Genomic DNA, 24028 nt, shown 5'->3' with positions numbered 1-24028 from the left:
TAGGTATTTCACTGTTCTTCTGTGTTAGACCCCTCCCTACTCAGGCCCTTAGACTGACGCATTTTTAAAATCTCTAGAGACGTGGAGACTTGTCCTTACAATGATCTACACACCACCAGCTAACTGCACACAGTTGCTTAAAAACAAAAGGCAGGAGACCGGCAGAGAGAAAAATCGGATAGGCGTAATAGCTTTGCAAACTTTAAACTACTGGAAGACCACTTTGCACTTAGGCTTCGGATTAGTTCTAGAGTTAAACTGCAAAGCAGACCCCGCGGGTCCGAAAGAGAGAGAAATCCGCGGAGTCAACTTGGTTATACCTGTGCACTTCCAACCTGATTCTCCGCTTAGGTAAGAAGCGCCCCTTTACCCCCACCCCGCGTTTCTGGAGATCTGAGTTAAGGGGTTTACGGGGTACTGGGGAAGCAGCAGCGAACAATTCCTCCGGGTCCATTCATCCCAGGACCGGCGTCTTCCCCTAGGCAGCTCCCAGCGCTCCACGCGCAGACAACTCGGGAACTCACCCGCCCTGGCAACCAAGCCCGGCCGGGCCCGGAACTGTGTGCCAAAGCGCGAGACCAAACCGAGCCAAGCGGCCTGCTCCAAGTCGCCCTTCTCCTAAAGTCCGGAAGGGTCCTCGTCATCTAGAACACCTACCCACCAGCCACTCGCCACCGGAGGCGGAAAAGTGAGCCCCGCGCGCAACGCGGCCAGCCGGACTGCGGGGACCCCAGGAGCGCAGGGCGGAGGAGCAGCGCGACAGGAGGCGAGGGCGCTGGCGGCGCGGCCGGCTAGGAGCGAGGGGAAAGGCGGGGCGGAAGGAGGAGACGGGAGACCAAAAGCCAGGGCCGCCGGAGCACCGGGGGAGAGCGGTCTGAGCCCCGGGCGAGTCGCCTCGGGAGCCCTAATCCTCTCCCGCGGGCTTGCCGAGCGGTCAGTGGCGCACCGCGGCAGCGAGGCTGAAATATGATAATCAGAACAGCTGCGCCGCGCGCCCCGCAGCCAATGGGCGCGGCGCTCGCCTGACGTCCCCGCGCGCTGCGTCAGACCAATGGCGATGGAGCTGAGTTGGAGCAGAGAAGTTTGAGTAAGAGATAAGGAAGAGAGGTGCCCGAGCCGCGCCGAGTCCGCGCCGCCGCAGCGCCTCCGCTCCGCCAACTCCGCCGGCTTAAATTGGACTCCCGGATCAGCGAGGGCGCGGCGCAGCCGGGCAGCGGGCTCTCTCAGCCTTGGCAACCCCAGGGGCCACTGTTTCCCACTTAGCCACAGCTCCAGCATCCTCTCTGTGGGCTGTTCACCAACTGTACAACCACCATTTCACTGTGGACATTACTCCCTGTTACAGATATGGGAGACATGGGAGATCCACCAAAAAGTAAGAGGCGATTTTACCTTGTGGGGCTCGGTGTGCTGTTCTTGTGCGGGGGTCTCTCTCAGGCACGGGTGCCAAGGGCTCTTTGGAGTTGGAGTCATTGCTTGGAGAGAGAGAGAGAGAGAAGGTGGCTTTTTCTTGTTGCCGCCACGCCTGCATGCTTGCTGTCGGTTCCGATCTTCGGGAAACTGATCGTACCTTGTGTTTGAATTCGCCTGCGTGTCCTCCAAAACCTTAGCCTTCCGGTGCTAAGCGGCGGTTTTCTCCCTGGGACTCCGGAGCTCTCCGAGAAGGTTATTCTGTTGCAAAGATCTGCCAGCACGTACAATACCCGGAGATGTGAATTAGCATTAGACTTGCAAAAGAGAACGAGTGACAACTGTATTGATGTCTGCTCTTGCTAACAATATCCAGTCCTATGTGCTATTTAAGAGCGTGCTTCATGGAAAATATAGACATCCCTGCGTTCACTTAACGCTTCTAGTCAAAACCTTTTCTTTGACTTGACTTATCCATAATCTTTCCCAATGATTATGGCAAAGAGGGAGGAGGGAGGGAAAAGAAATAACAAAATGAACGGGTTTGATTGCGTGCTAGGCTTGCAAATGCAGACTATTCAAATCGGCATTTTATATATATTCCACCTCCTTTTAAAAATGAGTCAAGGTTTTGATGGCACACTTCAATTACCATCCCAAAGTGCAATACTCTTAAAAAAAAAAAAAAACTCCCAGAGTACGCCCTATAAGAGAACGACACTAAAAGTGTATTTATCTCTGTAGGAAGTAAACGGTTAGTCAATCATGTATTTATTTTCATTTCAGAAAAACGTCTGATTTCCCTGTGTGTTGGTTGCGGCAATCAAATTCACGATCAGTATATTCTGAGGGTTTCTCCGGATTTGGAATGGCATGCGGCATGTTTGAAATGTGCGGAGTGTAATCAGTATTTGGACGAGAGCTGTACGTGCTTTGTTAGAGATGGGAAAACCTACTGTAAAAGAGATTATATCAGGTACGCCATTTATACCGTTTACTTCATTTTGTGAGAGTCCCCTTCCTCTCCCCATTCGTTATTTATTATTTTGTGTGGCTTTGTCTTTTGCCAGAGTATGCCTTAATGGGTACTAGCGTGCAGAAAGAAGTTACCCCTGTAAAATGTAATACGTAAATTAAACTGTGCTGTTCATTTTACTTTTCAGAGGAAAAAAATGAGACTCAATATAGTGGTTTTCATAAATAATGTGGTTTGAAGCTTTAATTGCTCTTCGAATTTGTGATGCTGAAATTATTTTCCTGTTACCCTCCCCTTTCCAAAACAAACTTTAAAAATTCAGGATGGATAAGTTGGGGTTTCTAAACTTTTTTTAAAAGGTTGGATTTTATTCTATCATACAGTGTTTTTCCTTTTTATTTTAATTCAGTATTTTATTAGTAACTTCCAGATTCTCTGAAGACATCAATGCAATAGGTAAAATAAAAGTTTGACCTAGACATGTTTAAAAGTGTACTTTGCAAGAGCAAATAGAGGTGTTGCCCTTTATTTTTGGGTAAGGGATCCTTGCTTGGAAAATTTAAAAACCAACCCAAATATTCTCTGTTAAAACCACCCGGAGATTTAATCTTTTTAAATATTAACCCTTTGGTGACATCTGACTGTCTTCTTATCTTATCTGAGCTGATGAACTAGACAGAGCAGATCAAATTGCCCATCATCTGTCTATGAACAATCGCTATATTTAGATAATTGAACAGCTTCCTTTCTCACATTAAAATCTGGTTAACTGATAAAATGAGCGAATTGCCCATACTGACAAGAATAAAATCACATAAGGAACGTCCTGAGTTTTTTTCTTTCAATTTATTCTGCATCTAAACTTCATGCATTGCCAATCTCAAATTTTCTCAGACTTGTGTATACATATGTCAGAAATTTTATTTTCTGCCTAAGGAAGGAAGTAGAATTTCCAAAGAAAATATTATTGTTTTAAGAACAAAACAGAAGAGATAACACCTTCATTATTACATTGAATAATAAAAATATTATCTTTAAAAATAAGTTGTCTAGTGGCTATTAACAAGTAATTAGCTTTGAAAGTTACAGAGTTTATGGAGCTGAGAACTTAAAGTTTAGTTAGGATTTAAGTATGCAGTTAACGATTTTTTTTTCCCGTGCTCACTTGGTGTTCAGTATTTTTTATTTTCAAACCATGAAGTGGAGAGCATAATTTTAGTAGATAAAGGTGAACAGTGCAGGGGGAAAAAGTTTATTAATACTTCGGTGATGGGAGAGGAGAATGAGAGCAAAGAGGGGAAGTGGGGAGCTGGAGGAAGGGGGAGGGATTTTCCCAATTGTTTGGTCACAGGCAAGGTAAAGTCCTCATCCTATGAAATGGCAGATCTCACATGGAGTAGGCGGAGGGAAGGAAAACTTTTGAATCTACCTTCTAACCTCTGACAAATGAGCCGTTTTCAATTGTTTACTTGATTGGTGTATGAGCTCCAGATTCTGGAGAGGGGGCCACTGCTCCTGTGGGGGTCGTGTTTTGCTCAGCTGTATTCAGATGTGCATGTGCCTAATTCTGAATACATGCTTGTGGAAGGAACCAATTGCTTTTACCTTTTCTTCTCCACTCTTTGAACTGTGTGTGTGTGTGCGCGCACGCGCTTGCCTGCGTGCAACTGTGTGTGTCCCTTTGAAATCCTGTAGTTGTAAGAGAACAGACTGTTGAGATTTCCCAAAACCTTTCTCCCCTTGGGGGAGCGAGGTTCCCCTCACTGCCCCTCTTTGTGTGGGTCTTTGCCTCTCCTCCATTCTCTCTGTTTGTAGGAATGCCCCCCGCGCTGGTTATTAGTGACATACGGAGAGGGGGCCAGGGCAGGGCCTCTAGATGAAACCTACAAGGATTGTCTGTTGGTAAGGAAAGGTGAGCCGCAAGGAAGACTTTAGAAGTGGGTCTTTTCATTTTTCTGGCAGGTCACGGTTCTCAGACAGACAGAAATAGAGGTAGATACTTAAGCGACTGATGGAAGGAAGCCAAGCAGATTAAAATAATAATAAGAGGAAGAATGGAGAGGAAACTTTTTGGTAACATTGTTGCCTGAGGAAACAGTCTTTAGCTGGGGAAACAGCAGTGGGCTCCTGATCCAGAAAGGACTCTGGAAACCCTCAGAGGTTTCATTTTGTTCTAATGCCTGTGCATTTGTGTATGTTCTGTGGGGTGACAATCTCATTGCCCAACCTCATTTTTTTTTTGAAAGGAGGATGCAGGTTGCAGTTTTAGAGACGTTTCTAACAGCAGGAATTGGGGGATAGGAAGGTGAAAATGTGGGACCAGTGGCTCCCGGAATTCACCCCGGGATTCCTTCCTGCCAAGAGCAGCAAGAGCCACCCGGGTACTGGTCGCTGGAGCAGCCGCCCAGGCTTCCAACACATCAAACATTTCTCTCTAGTTTGGACTGGGCATTCTCAACTAAGAGGTACAGACCGACACACAGAGGTTCATAGGCAAGGGAAACGGAGCGGGAAAAGAGAAATCTAATCGTTTCCATCCTCCCGTTCCCAGGTTGCCTGCTAATGCTGATTTCAGTGTCTCAGGGCGTTGTGGCCGAGGTCGCCAGCGACCCTAGACCCGGGACAGCGCCCGCCTGAAGTGACTCCCTCTCTCTCTTTGCTTTCCTCCCTTCCCGGCCCGCTCCCCATCCCACTCCCGAGCAGGTTGTATGGGATCAAATGCGCCAAGTGCAGCATCGGCTTCAGCAAAAACGACTTCGTGATGCGCGCGCGCTCCAAGGTGTACCACATCGAGTGTTTCCGCTGCGTGGCCTGCAGCCGCCAGCTTATCCCCGGGGATGAGTTCGCGCTGCGGGAGGACGGGCTCTTCTGCCGCGCCGACCACGACGTGGTGGAGAGGGCCAGCCTGGGCGCCGGCGACCCGCTCAGCCCCTTGCACCCGGCGCGGCCGCTGCAAATGGCAGGTACTCCTGGGAGCAGAGGGAGGCCCTCCTCGGGGAGGCCGGCGCCAGGCGAGGCCCGCTGCCAGTTAGACGGAGCGTTCTGGGTGCGGTTTGCACAGTGCTTCCCTCTTTTTGCGGCCAGGTCCCATGCACTCAGTGTCTCCCTTGACTCTCCTGGCACACCTACACTACACGTCTGTGTGTCTGTGTGGGTGCCCGCGAATCTACACCGCTAGTGCATGCATGTATACACACGCCCAAACAGTACTTCTAGTTCACCTTGGCCTCCAAACCGTGGCTTTCTGACAACGGGCTTCTGCTTCCCTCCAGGTATTCTCTGCGGCTGCCTAATTAAAGGGGTGGAGCTCTGGGTCCCTGGAGCTTCCTCCTTTAACCCAATGAAGGAAGCTTGAGTCAAGTTAGCCCCTCAATTCCTTTTCCTTGCCAACTGCCCCACACTCCAAAATATTTTTAAACTGTATCTTCATCCCTTTGTGAGACAGGGGACCTAAAAAGATACAGTTTTAATAATTGCAAGCCTTCGCACAGAGCCGTCATTTAAAACTGTCAACAAGCTAATCTGCAGTAATTGACTTTTAAAGGGAGCCTGCCTCTTTAAACCGTTCATTCTACTTGATTTGGTGAGAATTTCATCTTCGGGCCTGTTGCCGTGACACCGAGTTGACCTCATAGGTGTTGACCTGACCCCGGGGGTCCCGGAAAAATGCAAGATTTGTAACATACAGATCTGAGGGCCCCGTGGCCCAGGAAGGAGAGTAGAAATAGAACAGGGTTGGTTGGCCCAGAGTGGGGGCCACAGGTAAGAAGGCCGACAATGTTTCCAAATCTGCCTTCTGGTCTTGAATGGAACTATCCCGGTGTATTTTTAAAAGTATCAATCCGCCGGGAACCCTGGTGGTGAAAACTCTACAGCTCTTCCCGCTCTGCTTTTTTGGCAGAATTCTGTCGGGGGGATGGGAGGGGTTATGACTTAGCTTGCAGGGGAGCAGAGCCAGTGGTGGCAACTTCTGTTAGTGCAACCTGGACTCTGTTGTGGAACACGTAGAGTATTGGAAGGGGGTCAGGAGCATGCCCCAACTGTCTTTTCTCTAGAGGCCGGGCAGCTGTAAAGAGTTTCGGTTTTCCTTTTCTGGGGAGCAGATAGCATCGGGAACCGTCTAGGTAGATTTAGTAGATCCAGGTAGAGTACGAAGGATCAGAAGCTGGAGAGACGGCCGAAATACCGAATTTCTTTATCCTCTTGACATAACTGCCCTCTGGGGACTGAAGTTCAACGCTCTCCGGCAGAATTCTTCTCTGCCTTAGTTGCGGACATCCCACGGGGGTAGTGTGTCTCGTCACTGGGTGTTCTGCCTTTCCTTCCCTTGTAGGGCCTGTGAGTTGGGGGAGGGGAACCTGGGCCCCATCTGCGTACTAGGAAAGGCGAGAAGGGAGGAGAAACTAGGAAGAACGATGCCACCCTTGCTGTGAGCCGGGGGACAGAACCTGAGAGATGCGCCCCTTTGCTAACTCCGCCGTGTTGACTCGAGCGGGGGCGGAGGCCGCTTTCTTGGGTCCAGACTACTTAGCATTGACCTCTTAAGATTAGAGAGCGAGATTTCATTCTCCCTTTTGCGTCCCGCACCCCCACCTCTGCCGCCTCTGCTTTGTCTGTCGAGGTCGCAAAGCGCTGGCCATTGTCCCATTTTCCCGGACCGGCGCGGGCAGGCGGGCGGCCCGGCCCGCGCTCACCGCGCCCCTTGCCCCGCAGCCGAGCCCATCTCCGCCCGGCAGCCGGCCCTGCGGCCGCACGTCCACAAGCAGCCGGAGAAGACCACCCGCGTGCGGACTGTGCTGAACGAGAAGCAGCTGCACACCTTGCGGACCTGCTACGCCGCCAACCCCCGGCCCGATGCGCTCATGAAGGAGCAGCTGGTGGAGATGACCGGCCTCAGTCCCCGTGTGATCCGGGTCTGGTTTCAGAACAAACGGTGCAAGGATAAGAAGCGGAGCATCATGATGAAGCAGCTCCAGCAACAGCAGCCGAATGATAAAACTGTGAGTGGCTCTGGGCCGGGCAGGGGGCTCAAGGGGGAAGCGGAGGAGGCGTGCGTGCTGTCTGCCCAGATGGGCCGGCTCTCTCCCTCCGGCTCCCGAGCAGGAGCTGGCCCTGGCGGCCCCTCACTCCCAGCCGCACCCCGGGGAGAGGCCACCGCCCCCCGGCCCTCCCGCCAGGGCCCCAGCTGCTCCAGGAGGCCCCTCCTGCGGGTTGGAGGCCCACCCGCCCCCAGCCCACATGGGTGGGCTCTCGAGCCCTACAGTTTCGCACCCCTGCCCCATCCCAAATCGGGAGGGCAGTCGTCCCCACTGTGGGCAGAGAGGCCTTGAGCTGGTTTGCCAAAGTTCTGGTTATCAGTTACTCAGACACCCGAGGGGAGGAAGGGAGGAATCCTTGCTTTCCTATTTAATCCAGGGTCACTCTGGGCGCCCCTTGGTGGGAGGCCTGCTGCAGAGCCCCCAGGCCAGGAAAGTCCCCAAGGTGACCCGTGAAAATAGGACACCCTCTGCTCCAGGTCAAGCCCAGGTCTCCAGAGATGTCAGGCCCCTGGCATCCCTGGGCCAGGACAGCACCCACCAGGCAGGCCTCCTGGTTAAGTTAAAGAGTTGTTTTTTTGTTTTTTTGTTTTTTAAGCTTTTCCTTTTTACTGCTTAGGCCCTATTTTTAAATGCCATAAAACCTGCTGTCATTAAATGTGGCAGACCAGCCAAGCCTGGGCCAGGGCACTTTCGAAGTTGGTTAGTGCATAACAGCACAATAGCCGCCAGACCCAAATGCTTAGAAGTGGGGGTTGGCTCCCAGAGAATTACCTGGAGAAAATCTAACCAAAAGTCTGATTCACTGAAACTGCCCAGAAAACCACCATGTCTAGAGGCTGAAGGGAGGCCCATGCTGCTCCAGCTTTCTGCTAAGATGCTGTGGCTTGGGAAGGCAGACAGGGGAAACTGAGATGACCACTGAATGTAAGGGGAAAGAAGAAAGTTCAGACAGCATTTCACTTCCTAAGGTTCAAGCATAGCTAATAGCTCAGCCCACAGAAGCAGAAAAACAAAACATAATAAAACTAAACTGAACCCTGGCTAATATCCATAGGTGCAGCAGATTAACTGAGTCAATAAAGGCAACTATATAGATAAGATAATACCAGGGTATATTTGTTTAGCCTGCATAGACAATGGAGGGAGGGAGTTTGCTCATTAACATGTTGGGTTTGGGGGGTGCCTATTCACAGAATATCCAAGGGATGACAGGAACTCCCATGGTGGCTGCCAGTCCGGAGAGACATGACGGTGGCTTACAGGCAAACCCAGTGGAGGTGCAAAGTTACCAGCCGCCTTGGAAAGTACTCAGTGACTTCGCCTTGCAGAGTGACATCGATCAGCCGGCTTTTCAGCAACTGGTAAGTGTCAGCTCCCAGAGTGGGGAGGCTGAATGTCCAAAGAAAGGAGATTCTGATCAAACTGTCACACAATTAAAGATTCTGGGAGTATGGAGGGGGCCACTCTAGCCCTAGGGTTGGGGAGAGCCAAGGGAGGCCTGATGGAAGGAAGGAATACAAGGAAAACAGGCCTCTTGTGAGTCTATTCTATGAGACTTTGTAATTTGACCATTTATGTTGAATTTTTTATCAATCAGGCCTGCTCTTAGGGATTAGCTTCAAGATACCTAACTTACTCGACACATGTGGGAAGGGGTGTACTGGGTTGCAGCATCATACATCTCCAACTTACAGAGTCAAAAGGGACATTAGAGATCACCTTGGCATTTTGATCAGCAGCTAGTAAATAGACTCCTTCCTCAGCTCCTAGAGAATGATCTTGTTAAGGCCCTAAATCAAGGTGATTATAATAATAATCAGTGTTGTGATACATAATCAATTTTATTATCAATGGTTAGGGGGCACCCATAGTTGGAATTTTCAAACGTATCAATAAAGAGTTTAGTTATTCAGAGATATGACTGATGCTTTTTGTAACTATATCCCTTTCTGGGACTGTATCTTAATCTAAAATGTTGGACTGCTTAAACATTTTTTTAGGGTATAAATTCAAATAGCATACACAGTCATATTCTGTGGGGCATGTATAGCAAAAGTAACCAGAGTTCTATCAATCAGATAGAAAAGCCTCTCTTAGCATTAATGTTTTACACATCCAGAGAAGAGAAAATCAACTCACCTTTCACCTACAAAAGGCTTAAGGGTAAAGATAACTAAGATTATTAAGTTATGTCCTTGTGATATGACATGTTCATAAGGCTTTTTTTTTTCTTAAATAATAAACAGCCCTATAGAATCTTGTTCTATAAAACATGATCCATCATAAAAACTTGTTCCCTTCTTTGAAAATAAAGCTCGAATTGAGGTTAGTATTTTACCCTCACATTTACCTGGAGGGCATTTTCTTTCTTTGTGGCCACAGTTGGGTGATGGACCACAGGCAGTGCATTAAAAAGGGTTTGGCCCAGGTATCTGTTTGCAAATGGGCCAGTCTTAAGGAGGCAAATTTGAAAAGTCCCTTGACCGTCACAGTGGGAAAGTTCAATAAGGTAGGAAGAAAAGTAGACCCTGGAATTGGGAAAAAGAGCTGATTTTTAATGTCACGCTAATCTTGCCAGTTATTTGGATCATAGAAGGCAGGTAAGGGGAGGTTTCAGGGCAGCCAAGTGTTTGCACCTTCTGAATCTTTAGTGTCAGCTGAGAGCAGCCAAAGAGTGGGGGGGGCGGGGGGTGGGGAATGTTGAGAGCAGAGTGGAGAAGAAGGTTTACAACAGCAACACAATACTTTGGACTTAAGAGAAGGAGCCAGATATTTATAATGTGGGTGACGTTATAATATATGGGTCTCCTCTCGGAAGGAAGAGCCTGATTGAAAGAGAAAAAGAGGCCAAAAGGCAGCAGGACCAACAAGAAGGAAGAAAGCCCCTGCTGTGAACTCTCTGAGGAGTTAATCATTGTTCTCTGGAGCCTTCTCTGAATCTCCCGTCACAGGATCTAAGCGTTATGTTATGGATTTTTCAACTCGAGAAGAGAGGCTTTGATGCCTGGAGACTGAGAACTCGCCTGCTCCCAGGGCAACATGTAGCCGGCAGGATAATTTTATTTTCAGCGTGCATGGTAGAGTTGCAATGCCATTTTACAGTGGGAAACACATTTGTTCTTAAATAATTTAATGCAACATAATGTTGGGAATTCAGTTTCATTTAAAACAGATCTCTTGGAAGATGGGAAAGTGAGAGGATTTCTTTTCATTTTTTTTTTCTTATAGGTTTTCTTTAAGCCTGTTAAAATTCAGTTATGTATGCGGATATCTCTATATCTATCTGTCTACACACACACACAAGACGAGTTTATAATCCTTTTGTGAATATGATCATAGCCTCCTTTATTCATATCTCAACCTTCTGTGCAGGTTAATTTTTCAGAAGGAGGACCGGGCTCTAATTCCACTGGCAGTGAAGTGGCGTCGATGTCCTCTCAGCTCCCAGATACACCTAACAGCATGGTAGCCAGTCCAATTGAGGCATGAGGAACATTCATTCAGACGTATTTTTTTTTCCCTGTTGGAGAAAGTGGGAAATTATAATGTTGAACTCCGAAACAAAAGTATTTAACGACCCAGTCAGTGAAAACTGAATCGAGAAATGAATGCTCCATGAAATGCACGAAGTCTGTTTTAATGACAAGGTGATATGGTAGCAACACTGTGAAGACAATCATGGGATTTTACTAGAATTAAAACAGCAAACAAAACCCAAACCCAACATAACGCTATCCAATGACCTTAGGAATACTGAAAGAAAAAAAAAAAAAAGACGTTTTTGAAACGTAGAGGATTTATATTCAAGGATCTCAAAAAAAGCATTTTCATTTCACTGCACATCTAGAGAAAAGCAGAAATAGAGATTTTCTAGTCCATCTTATTCTGAATGGTGCTGTTTCTATATTGGTCATTGCCTTGCCAAACAGGAGCTCCAGCAAATGAGCAGGAAGAGAAACTGGCCTCTTTGGCTGAAAGAGTTCTTTCAAGAAGGTGGAGCTGCTTGGTTTGCGATGTTTTTAGTTGACTTTAACAAGGGGTTAATTGAAATCCTGGGTCTCTAGCATGTCCTGTAGCTGATTTCTTTTTGCCTTTTGCCCCTCCCCCCTCTTTTTTTTTTTGAGATCCATCCTCTATCAAGAAGTCTGAAGCGACTTTAAAGGTTTTTGAATTCAGATTTAAAAACCAACTTATAAAGCATTGCAACAAGGTTACCTCTATTTTGCCACAAGCGTCTCGGGATTGTGTTTGACTTGTGTCCGTCCAAGAACTTTTCCCCCAAAGATGTGTATAGTTATTGGTTAAAATGACTGTTTTCTCTCTCTCTGGAAATAAAGAGGAAAAAAGGAAACTTTTTTTTTGTTTGCTCTTGCATTGCAAAAATTATAAAGTAATTTATTATTTATTGTCGGAAGACTTGCCACTTTTCATGTCATTTGACATTATTTTTTGTTTGCTGAAGTAAAAAAGAAAAAGATAAAGGTTGTACCGTGGTCTTTGAATTATATGTCTGATTCTATTTGTTTTGTCTTTTTTTTTTAATATTATGTGAAATGAAAGCGCCATATGTAGAATTATATCTTCAGGACTATTTCACCAATAAATGTTTGGCATAGATAAATAAATGCAATGATCCAGGGTCCCTCTTTTATATGTTTACAAGTTAAGTCATTAAAATGTCTGAAATTAAGGACTGCATGTGAATGGGGGTGAACTGACATACAATAGGTGTGATATTTTATTGCAAATAGTTAAGGTGGAGCTTGCAAATTTGCATTTCAATAGTTGGGGAAAACTGGTCGGAAGCTTATTAACTCTCAGCTGTGATAATGTTATTGGCTTTTTAAAAATACCCTCAGTCCTTTCCCCACCATTCTTTCCTCCTCTTCCTGCCCTACCCTCCATCCTATCCCATGCCACCCCACCGAAAATAGGAAGAAGGTCCTGCTTTAAAAGGATTTTGATCGAGTCAGTATTTTTATCTTAGAGTGCTTTCTACCAAAGTCGCCTGCTTGGGATTATTGAAATGACCCATATTTCAAGTATAAGCTCTCGCTAAAAGAGAGGCTTTCTGCCTAGCCAGTGAAGTATGACCATTATTTACCAGTGGAGGCTGTCAGCCGATAGAGAAATGCTGCTTTATTTGCGCAGAAGACCAGGCCAAAAGAGGGGAGTATTCTCACCAATTCCCAGACGAGCCAGCGTGGGTCTTTCCTTGCCTCTCCCTCCCACCGCCGCTTCCAACTGGTTTTCTACCCGCCCCCTCCCCTTCTCTCTCCCCCCACTCCTGTCCCCCAAACCTTAGGAGGGTGGTGGGTTAGGGTGGAGAAGCGCTGCGGGGGCTCGGTCGGGAACTGCCTTTTATGGGCAGGGGTCCGCGTCGCGTGCTCCACCGCCCTGTCGGCGGTCTGAGTTTCGTGGACGTGCTCGCTCACACCTTTCCCGCTGGCATTGAGCCGCAGCTCCTGTGCTAGAGGCAGAACCCAGGGACAGAGAAATGGCCTTGCTGGAAATCAGCAGGCTTCTCGGTTCGTTTGCGGGTATAGAGCCAGGATTTGGGGGTCCACCCTGTCCCCTCTGCTCCCTCCGCCCCAGCATGATATCCTGGCTCTTTAGAAACGGGATGCATTTGTACGCGCGAGTGTAATGCCTTTTTAAACATCTGACAACTCGTAATAAACACGAAAGCTAACGTACTCTCATCGTGTGTCTCGTGGCGTGTGCCCCTACGGACCCTTGGCGATTGGGGCAGAGGCCGGGCTGGAGACGGAAGAGCCCCGCGGCTCCCCACCTCTCAAGTCGCTTTCACCCGCTCCAAACCTGCCGCAAGTCGGGAAACGAGCTTCAATTAGGCTTTTGTTTGGCCTCGTTCTACATAACTGGTTAATTACAGGCTCTAACGTGGGGGCAGAGAGAAAACAAACTTTGCATTGAAAATGCTACAGTGCATTAGACATGCCCGTTGATTACTTTGATTGTTGTGTCTAATTCTTGACAGAGGGGTAATAATTTGGCCGGCAGTAATAATGGCTTGTAGTCATCTGTTGAGAAAAACAGGAGTTATGTCTTATCTCACAGGGATCGAGAAAGGCTTCCCCCCCCCCCCATTTTTTTTTCTTTTCTTTCCTGTCTCACTCCTCTCGTTTCTTGCACCAAACCGGACTTTTTCAGCTTCCCATTCACTGTTTCTATTCACCTGTCTTTTCGATTTTAATTTTTCCTCACCGGCATACCTGGGATATGTGCAAGGATGGCAGGTACAACATAAATCTGGCGGCAGAAGCCCAAAGTTATCCATTGCCCAGGCCCTGGTTTGAAAACTGTTAAATCCTCTTCCCCAGGCCTAGCCTTTAATAGACACTTGAAAACCTTAGGGCTTAGAGACGGGGGAATTAGGATTTGAATGCAGTGGAGGTACTTAAGTGAGGCACACATCTTTGTGATAGATTTTCATACTGACATTTATTTCCAAGATTAGGTGTGTTGGGTGGGGGATAAGGGGAGATACTATTGTATCTCCTGTATAGATATCTGTCTATTCTGAAGTCCACAGCTCGAATTTAAGTACAGTAATTTGTGAGGGAAGTGTTGAATGATTTTGTTTCACTTGCTAGATTCAAGATATTTGCTGCCTGTTGGCTGAGAATGGATTGACTGGTCGATAGTGTTCCAGTTCGTGTATTATTCATATGAAAGGTGTGTTCCCTTCTAGACTCCTCAGCATGTTCTCTAAAATGTGTAGCTGAGATGTCTTCTTGTTTGCAAACCATCTTCAGCACATACTCTCCTTTTCCCTGCACACCTCTGGAGACTGAGTTTTGAGTGGTGCTCTTCTAATGAAATTCCTCCTGTTTGCCATTATCTTTGATCCTCCCTCCCCTTATTACTCTGAATTCTTCCTTCTGGACATTATGACTCATTTCCTCCAGCTTCTGCAAGCTAAAATTGAATGCAACCAATAAACATCCAGGACACTCTCCTTAAATCAGGGAATCCATATCAACATCTATACTCAAAACGACTGGATTTTTTTTCTCCCTATTGTTTCAGAGCAGTAACATCCTGTATTACAGTTTACTATATCTGTCTCTTCCTTGCATCAGATGGACCTGGGTTTTCTTACCATTTAGAAAGAAGGTCCTCTCAAGTTAGAACCATACTTGAAGAGATGTTTTTGTCTAGGTTGAAATAACACTTTCGGTTATTTGAGATTCTGTGTGGGTGTGTGTACCCATTTCCCAATTCACAACCTTTTTGGAAGTCAAGATTTTGTGATGGCCTGCTGCTCTTCACTCTGATCAAGTTGTTAAACTCATCTATTGACTTCCTTTCTGGTCTGTCTTACCTTTTGACTAAAAGACACAATGTGCTTTTTAAGGTACCTCAAACTACTTGATATTTTTCTAGCACCTTGAATTTTTAATCCTTAAAACCAGTCTTACTGAAATCTCTTTTAAAAGTCCCATGTGGATATTTCCCTTTTCCTTTTTCTCAGAAAAGAGGGGAAAATAGTAAAACTAGGTCCAAACCACCAGAAGAGCTAAGTTTGGATGAAACACAGCCAGTTTGGGTCTAACCTCACCCCTAATACAAGTAAACTATCTGAGCAGAAAGTACTTATTTTCTTATCTGTAAAGTTCAGTTTAGTCCACTTTTGTAAAGGAGATTTATAATCCAAATTATGCTTGGGTTCTATTCATTAAACACTATTTACTTCCTCATTGCTAATCAACAATTTAAAGATTATGTCACAACATGGCAAGTCAAATTTTCTTTGTGGGCACTGGGAGAAAGGGAGAGAGGATTTTTTTTTTTTTTTTTTTTGTCTTTAAAGTGTTACTTTCAAAAATGACTCCAAATCCTGAATTCTCATTAACTATTTAAAATAAAAACAATTAACTTGTACAGTGTGAGTTGGTGTTTTTAAAGTAAAATGCAAGTAGTTAATTCAGGGCGCTGGCAGCCGATTCTGTTTACTGATCTTTTCTGATTGTTGTTTTCTTGATAACCGAGCAAGCCACTGAATGGCTGTTTGAGCCCAGGCGCCACAAACATAAACTTCACAGCTTACAATGTCCCAAGTCGTGATGGAGGATCTCTCCACACCTCCCGGAGACTTCTGAAGTGTAGACAGAGAAGTTGGTTCACGGGGAGTGAAGGAGGGGGAGGGGCGGGAGGGGAGGCTGCTGAGTGTTTGCTGGGAGCATTGTTGCTATCACATCCTTTAATTTTTATGGCGCTTAAGCTGTTGGCTCAGAGAACGCAGTCTCTTGCATTGGAGAAGCCAGGCTCTCCCAGGAACCGCACTTAAAGGCTACTTGATTCCTTTAAATTTTTTACAATTTATTTTGCAAGTCTTCTGCATAATCATGCCTCTGCAAAAGCGCTCAGCAATGATAAGCAAAGCGTTCTAAAAAGAAAACCATTTTTCCCCCCAAAAGAGGACGCCTATGATTTTGGCGGGGTGGGGCATGGGGGTAGGGAGATTGTGGGGTAAGATTGCTTTTCACGAGGTGGGAAGAAAGGCACCTTGACCTGAACTTTAGGACAGCCCCAAGCAGAGCTTCTGCTCAGCCTCCCTGCACGCCTAGGACCCTCTTTCCCTTACGCTGAGCAAAAATTGGTGCTCATTTTAAGGCGATGTTATTTGTGGATTTGATTGAATTTTAACTTATTTTTCCGGTTTTTCTAGGGGGTTCTCCCCACTGGTGTGTTTCTCACCTCCAGAGAGCAGGGCAGAGCCGGGCTGCACTCGGGCTGGGTTTGGATGTTAGGAACGGGAGTGTGTGTCTGTGTGTGGTGGGCGGGGGGCGGGGGGGGGGGGGGGACCCTGCACCGACACCGGTCTAACCAGCCCTGTGACTCCCGCGGGCAAGCCAGCCCTTGATCCCTTAACGTAGGGACAGTCGTGGCACCGGAGAGGAAAAAAGGGTGTTGCTGGCCCCTTCTCTTTCAGGGGTTGATCAGGTTGGCAGATCTGGAGGGCTAATCCAAACAAGGCGCTTGACTTGTGAGGTCGCGAGTCTAGACAGAGCTGGTGGCTCGGCGGCTCCTTATCTTTCCCTGGAATCAGCCGAAGAGGCGCTCCCCGGGCCACTGCGCCCGGCTCGCCCCGGCCGGAGCCACCGCGCGGCGCAGACGGCACAACAAACACAGCACCTGAGGCTTTACAGCTCGCTTTATTGTTTAATGGGGAGGGCCGCGAAGTAGTCATTTGTTTTCTTGGCCCCCGAGCCAGGCAGTTCTGCGTGGCGGCGGGCCTCGGACGCCGGGTGGGGTGCTCGCCAGCCCCGCCGTCCGCTCGGTGTCCTCGGGGCCCCGCGCGCGTGGTGGCGACCCGGGCCCGCATCGCCCCGGGCCGAGGCCAGCGAGACCCCGGAGCTGCCCGCAGCTGGATCTGAACCCGGGGAGCGAGGGGGTGGAGGGGCTGTGGGAGAAGGCCCGGCGTGAGGGGTCCTGGACTGCTCGGGCATCTCCTCCTGCTGCCTGGAAATGACAGTTTTGCGCTCTCACCGCTTATGGTCTTCGGGGTCAGTGGGCTCTGACTCAAGGACGATCGATAAAAACATTTAGTTCAGTAATAAGCTTCCCCGCCCCCCCCCCCACCATGTACCAAGAAAGATGCGTCACCGTCTTGGACAGGGTGTCCCTGAGCGGCGAGCGCCCTTTCTTTTCCCAGCAAGCACCGAAAGTGGTGTGACTTTCTTGTGTTTTCGTGACCACTTCACTCGGCACACTGTGGAATCCTGCCTTGATCGTCCAACTGGCTTCCACCACAGAGCGGCTAACACTGCAGTCCACTTGGAAGCCGGGGGACCATTGGGAAAGCGCTTGCCCTTTTCGGAATGACGAATAACCCAGCTTGGGGATTTATAATCCAGGATTTCGTGGCTTGCATTTCAAATTAATTGAGTACGATTAAGTTAATTATAATTTTGGTCCTTCCCTGTGGGGTTTTTCTCTTGTTTCAAAAAGAAGGGAGAGTTTCTAGTTACATCTGGTACTCACTATTCTAGTTTGCAAACATTGTACGTGTATATGTGTCCTTGGCATGGAACAGATAATACTGCCTCTGTTTAAAAACTAACCATCAGTGGAGGTCAGGAAAATTGGTTATGTGCTTCATGTGATGGTAATACAGACAACCCCATCTCCAGCTTTGAGGTAGATGAGTTCACATCATATTCTTCCCTGCCTGGTCCCAGTCTCACCAAAGTGTCAAATGAAAAAAGACAAAACTCAAGTTTTCCTGAAATGAAAGAATTTCCACAGGGAGCTTTAAAGAATTTTTTTTTTCTTTCTCCAGAAAATAATCCTTAACTGTAACTCAGGCACTGACTTTCCTTTTTCTCATGGGTAAGAATTGCTGTTTATTTTGAACTGTCACAAATACAATGTGTTGTTTGAAACTTGTTAAACTTAGCAGGTATATGGAGATAATACTAGACAGGCCACTGAATATGATAAGGTAAAATATGGTGGGAATGAACTTTTAGGGGCTATAAAGGAATTTACTTTTTCCCAATAGCTTTTCAATTAATCTCGTCAAAATGTTTCAACTATTTTTTCACAACATTTCTGTAATATCATACAGTAAACAGTTTTCAAGGTGCATTAAAGACATGACTAGCAAAATGCTACTTGTGCAGGTACTGGTCTGCAGTTATTTTGATATTTTAGATTGCATATAGTCTCAATTAGAGTTTTTTTACCTTTGGTTAAAAAAAAAATGCCCACACTTAGTTAAAAATACATTTTGTCTTAGAAATGTCAACAATTACTTATTAGATCAAATATTGATTTGTTTTTATTATATGCAGGAGGTTTCTTTTAAAAATAGGTTTAGCATAGTAAAAGGAATATCTGACTTTGGGAGAAAATGATCAGAAAACAGAAAAAAAAAGAGTTATATTTGGAAGAGAGCATATATTACTTTGAAACAATATATTTTAAGCAATAAAAGAGAAAGTGCCTGTTGGCCAAATAGTTAAAATCTCATGTTAAATTCACAGACTATAATTGATTGTTATTTGAAATTGTGTAACACTTGTCCAAAAATATTTGTTGTGGGGATATAAGTTCTCAAGAAGAAATACTTGAAATAAAAATAAACTGGCAACCTAAATAACATTTAAGATTTAATTCATCAAACAAAATGAGTGACTTTATTTGTAAAATACAATAATTTTCTTCCATTAACGATGAATGCAGATGTCTAAAATGATTAAACGTAGAGAATACTTTTTGTCAGTTTCTGGAGAATGAAACTGATTATCATTTTTTGGAGAGTAAAAATGCAGAGTAAATTCTGAAATCATTCATTTACTTTCTTCAGTAATGTATGGAAATACTTTAGAGACTTATTGCTTAGACTTTTATTTTTGTATCAAAGCACATTTCCTATTTTAAGACTATGCTGTATCTTTGAAGATTTTGCAACTTCAGAGATACTTGTCACTGGCATTTTATGCATGACCAAATATCTACCTATTTACCAGAAGTTGAACTTCTGGTATGAAGAACTGGATGAAGAATTGTATATCACCAATAAAAATTAACCTTTTAGCTCTATTATCCCATCAGTGGATTCATAGGTCTCATTAATGTTAATGGAAAATGTCCTTTTGTGTCATTTGCAAAACAGGGCTTGGAGATATTTCACCCAGCAATGTCTTTATAGCAAGTATGTCAAGGCCAAAACGACCTAAGAAGTAATTTCAATCACATCTGGGCCTACATAATATATTAATCTCACAGGTGAAAATGAGCATATGAAGTGGTAAGATTAGAACTGACTTTAAAAACAAACACTTTTTTTTTTTTTTTAAAGGCCTGAAAATATTTCCCTCATCTTTTAGAATTAGTTACCTGATAGTTTAGAAATTTTCCTGCCAGGGAAGTCATATAACTTCTCTACCACTGAGATCTAGGACCAAGGCTGATCCTAGAAATGCTGCTTACTCACCATATAGGAACTTGTTTTTAATGAATTATTTACTGGAATTTGAGTGATGCTTTGTTTATTTGTTTTCATTTTGTAGTGGTGATGGACTCTGTGAAATCATTCTTGTGGATAAATGTATGCATTTGTAATGTGTGTTATGGCAGCCTTTGGCTGTAGCATAGAGTTTTCTCTAGGGCCAAGCCAAGTAGCTGTGTTAGAATAGAATCTGTAACATTACAGAATTGAATGATGGTCAAAGAGTATAAATGATGACTGTTGTTCATTTTGAATGTTATTTTGGTCATATTCAAGTTAAACTCTTCTAGAATCATTGTACTGACAAACAATATTTTAAGTCTTCTTTATAGGGAGTATCAGGGAAGGAGGCTGTTTCTCCTAGAGCAAGAGACGCATAGTGGTTGTTTCTGCTTTGACAAGACACTTTTCTATCTTTAAAGCACTTTACAGTCATTAGTTATGCATGAGAGCCGCTGAGCCTGTTTTCCGTAATGACCTCTCTACCTGTTTCTCAGCACAATTCTCAATTCCCTTGTCTTTCCCTCATATGTGTAAGAGCAGAACATCAAAGAAGCAATACTTTGTCCTCGATGGGTTTAGTGAGGACTAAGTTAGATCAGAGAATGGAAACTGTTTTATAGATATTTTTAGTGAGGTCCACTCTCCTTACTTCCAGGAAGTGAGGGGAGATGCTGAACGGTGAAATTGGTGAGTTCTATTGACTACTAGCAACACTGTCCCTAATCTCCTTGAATAAGGGACTCTTAAACTTTTTGATTTCAGGACTCCTTTAAACTCTTTAAAATTATTGAGAATCTCAAAAAGTTTTGGTTTATGTGAGTTATATTTGTCATTGTTTACTGTATAAATTTTAAGTGATAATTTTGAAATACTTATTACTTGAAATAATATGCCATAGGATCACATAAATTACTTTTTAATGAAAAATAAGTATAGATTGCAAAGCAAAAAATCTAGTGAGTGGTATATAGTTTTCTGTTTTTGCAAACCTTTTAGATATCTGGCTTAAAGAAGACAATTTAATTCTCATATCTGCTTCCTCATTCCAGCTGTGGTCATATCATACATCCTGTAGCCTCTGGAAAAGTTCATGTCCTCATAAGAGAATGAAAGTTACAAGGTAAAAAAAAAAAGTCTTAGCGTTATTATTATGAGAAGACTTTTGACCTCGTAGACCCCCTGAAAAAGTTTCAGAGATACCTCCTAAGAGGTCCCCAGATCACATAGTGAGAACCTTTGCCTTAAAAATGTGCTTTTACAAAAGGATGATAGAGAAACTACTGCTTGAGGGAATTTAATTGCCTAGGCTAGCTAAGTTCTAGTGATCCAAGTTTGCTTTCAAGGCAAATCTTGATTGCAGTTTTACTTTGTGACTTTTCAATTCCGTTATCAAACACTGATCTGAAAGTCGCTTAGATCCAAGCCCTTGAAGAAAACAAATATTGTGATGTTATGTAACTGAAAATTTAAGACTTCTTTCTTAGAACCTTTAGGAGAAATAGACCCATGAGTGTGGACTAGCAAATGTCATATGTACTGGACTCATTTCTCCTTCACTATAGAGAAGTTGGAAGATGATGAGCACAGAAATCCATAGCAAATAATTCTGACTTGATGTATGTGAGAATTGCTAGCCACAGCATTTTGAGGCAACAAATTAAAAATGACGGTTATAATTTGAAAAGGTCATTTGGATTTAGGAATGAGATAAGCTTGTGAGATGAAAGACTAAAGTCTAGAAAAATAACAAGTCAAGGATCACAGTGGTTCAGGCAGGGGATGGACTTTTTTGATTTGGCAGGAAGAGAACAGAAAAATATTCTGAAAAATATTCTGAAAAACTAACTGATGTGGAGCAGGCTGGCAATTGTCTCATCAGAATGTGTTTTTCACTTTTCATAAGCTCTTGAATAATAGGCTCATATCCCAGGTTCCCTTACAGGTGTGTGTTGGGAGAGGGGACACATGATTACATCCTTACCAGTAGAATCTAAGCAGAAATAATGTAGGTTATTTTAGGCTTGGCGATGTGCTTCATTCATGTTTTCTTTTTCCGTCAATTAGCTGGAGCCCAAGAAAGTCTAGTTTTGAAAGGACAGATGATGAACGTGCCCTATGGGTATGGTGGCTCAACATGATAGAAATAACTTATGTTCTAAATAATTTCAGGGGCTGGCATGCCCAGCTTCCCAGTGGAGCTTGAAATAGCTCAAACTATAAGTGAGAAGTAATTTTTTATCTTCTTTAAGCCATTAAGTTATTTTTAGGTCTATTTATTACTTAAGCCTAGACTTACCCTAGCCTTACCCTAATGTGATACTGAAACTCCAATACTTTGGCCACCTCACGTGAAGAGTTGACTCATTGAAAAAGACTCTGATGCTGGGAGGGATTGGGGGCAGGAGGAGAAGGGGACGACAGAGGATGAGATGGCTGGGTGGCATTACTGACTCAATGGACATGAGTCTGAGTGAACTCCGGGAGCTGGTGATGGACAGGGAGGCCTGGCGTGCTGCGATTCATGGGGTCGAAAAGAGTCGGACACGACTGAGTGACTAAACTGAACTGAACTGAATACAATAGGATATAGACTAGAGCATTGAGGTAGTGAGAAATTGAAGGATGGTTCTAAAGTTCTGAGTCTGAATGACAGATTCTGAATGAATCATGTATTTATTTACTGAGTCATTCACTCATTCATTAACCCATTATAATTTTGATCTTGTAGTTACTTAATCCTAGGTACTGTTTTACATGTTGGCTGTATAGTGATAAACATGAAGCTTTCATGAAATTTATATTTTTGTGATGCATTCAAATGACATACAAAGAAATGCACACCACAGTGAAGGCAATAATAAATGCTCTGAAGAAAAATCAAGCATATTTTAGAAAGGGAGACAGAATTTGCAGTAGAGTGATCAAGTACAACTTCTCGGAAGAGGTGACATTTGAAGAGATAGTGAGCACTGGAAAAAATGAAAATGAGATAATATATGTACTGTATCAATTCTATATACTGAAACTGTATATTTGAGTTTAAATGTGCCCTTGATGTACAGAAAGAAATGGATCAATGTTAGAGAGGTAGCTGTAAATTATTAGCTTACATAACTTAGTGAAAACAAAAGAATCTCTGTAGAATTTTTTAAAAAGCAGGAAGACACAAGGAAAACAGTAATTCATCAGAGATATGTTTGGAAGAAAAGTGACTGGAAAGGTATAAGGAAAAAAGAAGACAAACCAACGTGAGAAATAAGAGATCAGGATGGTGATGAAGAAAAATAAATGACAATAGAAGTGTCTCAGGAACTGAAGCCAGAAGCCTTCAAAGGGGCAGGTATGAAAAGCTGTGCCCCATACATCAGAAAGATCAAGGAAGATAAGGACAGAGAAAATGCCTTTGAACTTGGGTGAATTGAGATCATTGGATACCATAAAGAGGCAAAGATGGAAGCCAGATTTAGGAGGGGAATTAAGGGGAAAATATTTTAAATATAGTTCATCTAACTCTTCACCATTGTTATTGGACATTTATTGAGTGCAGTGATTCTATAGAGGGCTGCTCTGATAACCAAAGTATTCACTGAGTCCAGTTACCAGTTCTGTGAAGAGTGACAGAAGTACCAGAGCCTGGTACTTCTATTTTAGAAGGGCTCTGGAGGACAGAATTACCTAAAATGTTTTTAATTCCTTTGGCCGTCTGGCTTTGCTGAGTTAAGGAAGACTCAAGTATCCACAATCTAAGCAGACAAACCAATTAGATGTTAAAATCCCAGAGGCTAGAACTAAGCTGTCAAAAGAGAGTGAGCGTGGAGAGGTCATTATGCAGTAATTATAAGAACCTAGGCAAAAACCTAAAAGAAAAAAAGGCATATTGGCATGTTGTAAAACTCTTTGAGAGGTTAGCAATTTGCTTAGTTTTGTTGACAAGTAGGCTAGAATAGATGATGTTTCATCAGAAAGTAGGATTCCTTGGACTGTATATTATCATGCTATTGAAAACTCAGCTGAAAGGACTTTGAGAAAAAGCAACAGGTTTGAAAATCACCTGAAGTAAGGAAAAAAATACTTGGGCCATAGAAGCTCAAGTGGCAAGAAGCAAAGCCTTCATATCTTTTGTCTTATAACTCATCATCCAGCTGATGTTTTGCCAGTCTGAAAACACCACAGAATCAGATGGTATGTTGGTTTGCATCACAGAGGTGTCCGTGGGAAGAGAAAGCCAGTGGTAATATCTGCCATAATTTTGGCTCTCATGGAATGATTGCCTACCAAGAATATATATTTCTGTTAGTTTTATTTTACTCTCTGAGAAATGGTAGGGTGTATATGTACCACTACAGATGTGCATAAAATGTAGACACTTTGGAGGGAAAAGTAAAGTCTAAATCTATTAACATAAAAACATACTATGTATTAATAGTTAGATAATTTTAAAAGATTAAATACTTTTAATCCAGTACTTCGAGTATACACAAGAAGGTAAAACAAAATCTTTGTTAAAGGAAGGAACGGATGGAGGAAGACGAGAAAGGCTGATGTGATTATAAGGGCCAACGTAGAGGAAATAGGAAACCTCATCTGATGTGTAAATGCACAAGGTATAGCACGGAAAAG

General features: G+C 44.2%; 1 protein-coding gene across 1 annotated transcript; it reads left to right on the top strand.

Moving 5' to 3' along the window:
- The first annotated feature begins 1072 nt into the window (after nt 1-1072).
- On the top strand, nt 1073-12050 carry ISL1 (ISL LIM homeobox 1). Its single transcript, XM_004017002.6, has 6 exons — nt 1073-1375; nt 2197-2386; nt 5090-5349; nt 7100-7386; nt 8619-8786; nt 10798-12050. Exons 1-6 carry the CDS (start codon nt 1348-1350, stop codon nt 10912-10914), a joined length of 1050 nt encoding a protein of 349 aa, XP_004017051.2. The 5' UTR covers nt 1073-1347; the 3' UTR covers nt 10915-12050.
- Nucleotides 12051-24028: the final 11978 nt, after the last annotated feature.

The sequence above is a fragment of the Ovis aries genome, chromosome 16 (genome assembly GCF_016772045.2).
Source record: "Ovis aries strain OAR_USU_Benz2616 breed Rambouillet chromosome 16, ARS-UI_Ramb_v3.0, whole genome shotgun sequence".
NCBI lineage: Eukaryota > Metazoa > Chordata > Mammalia > Artiodactyla > Bovidae > Ovis > Ovis aries.
Note: the sequence above shows the minus strand (reverse complement) of the source record. Positions and strands in the feature narration are given on the sequence as shown.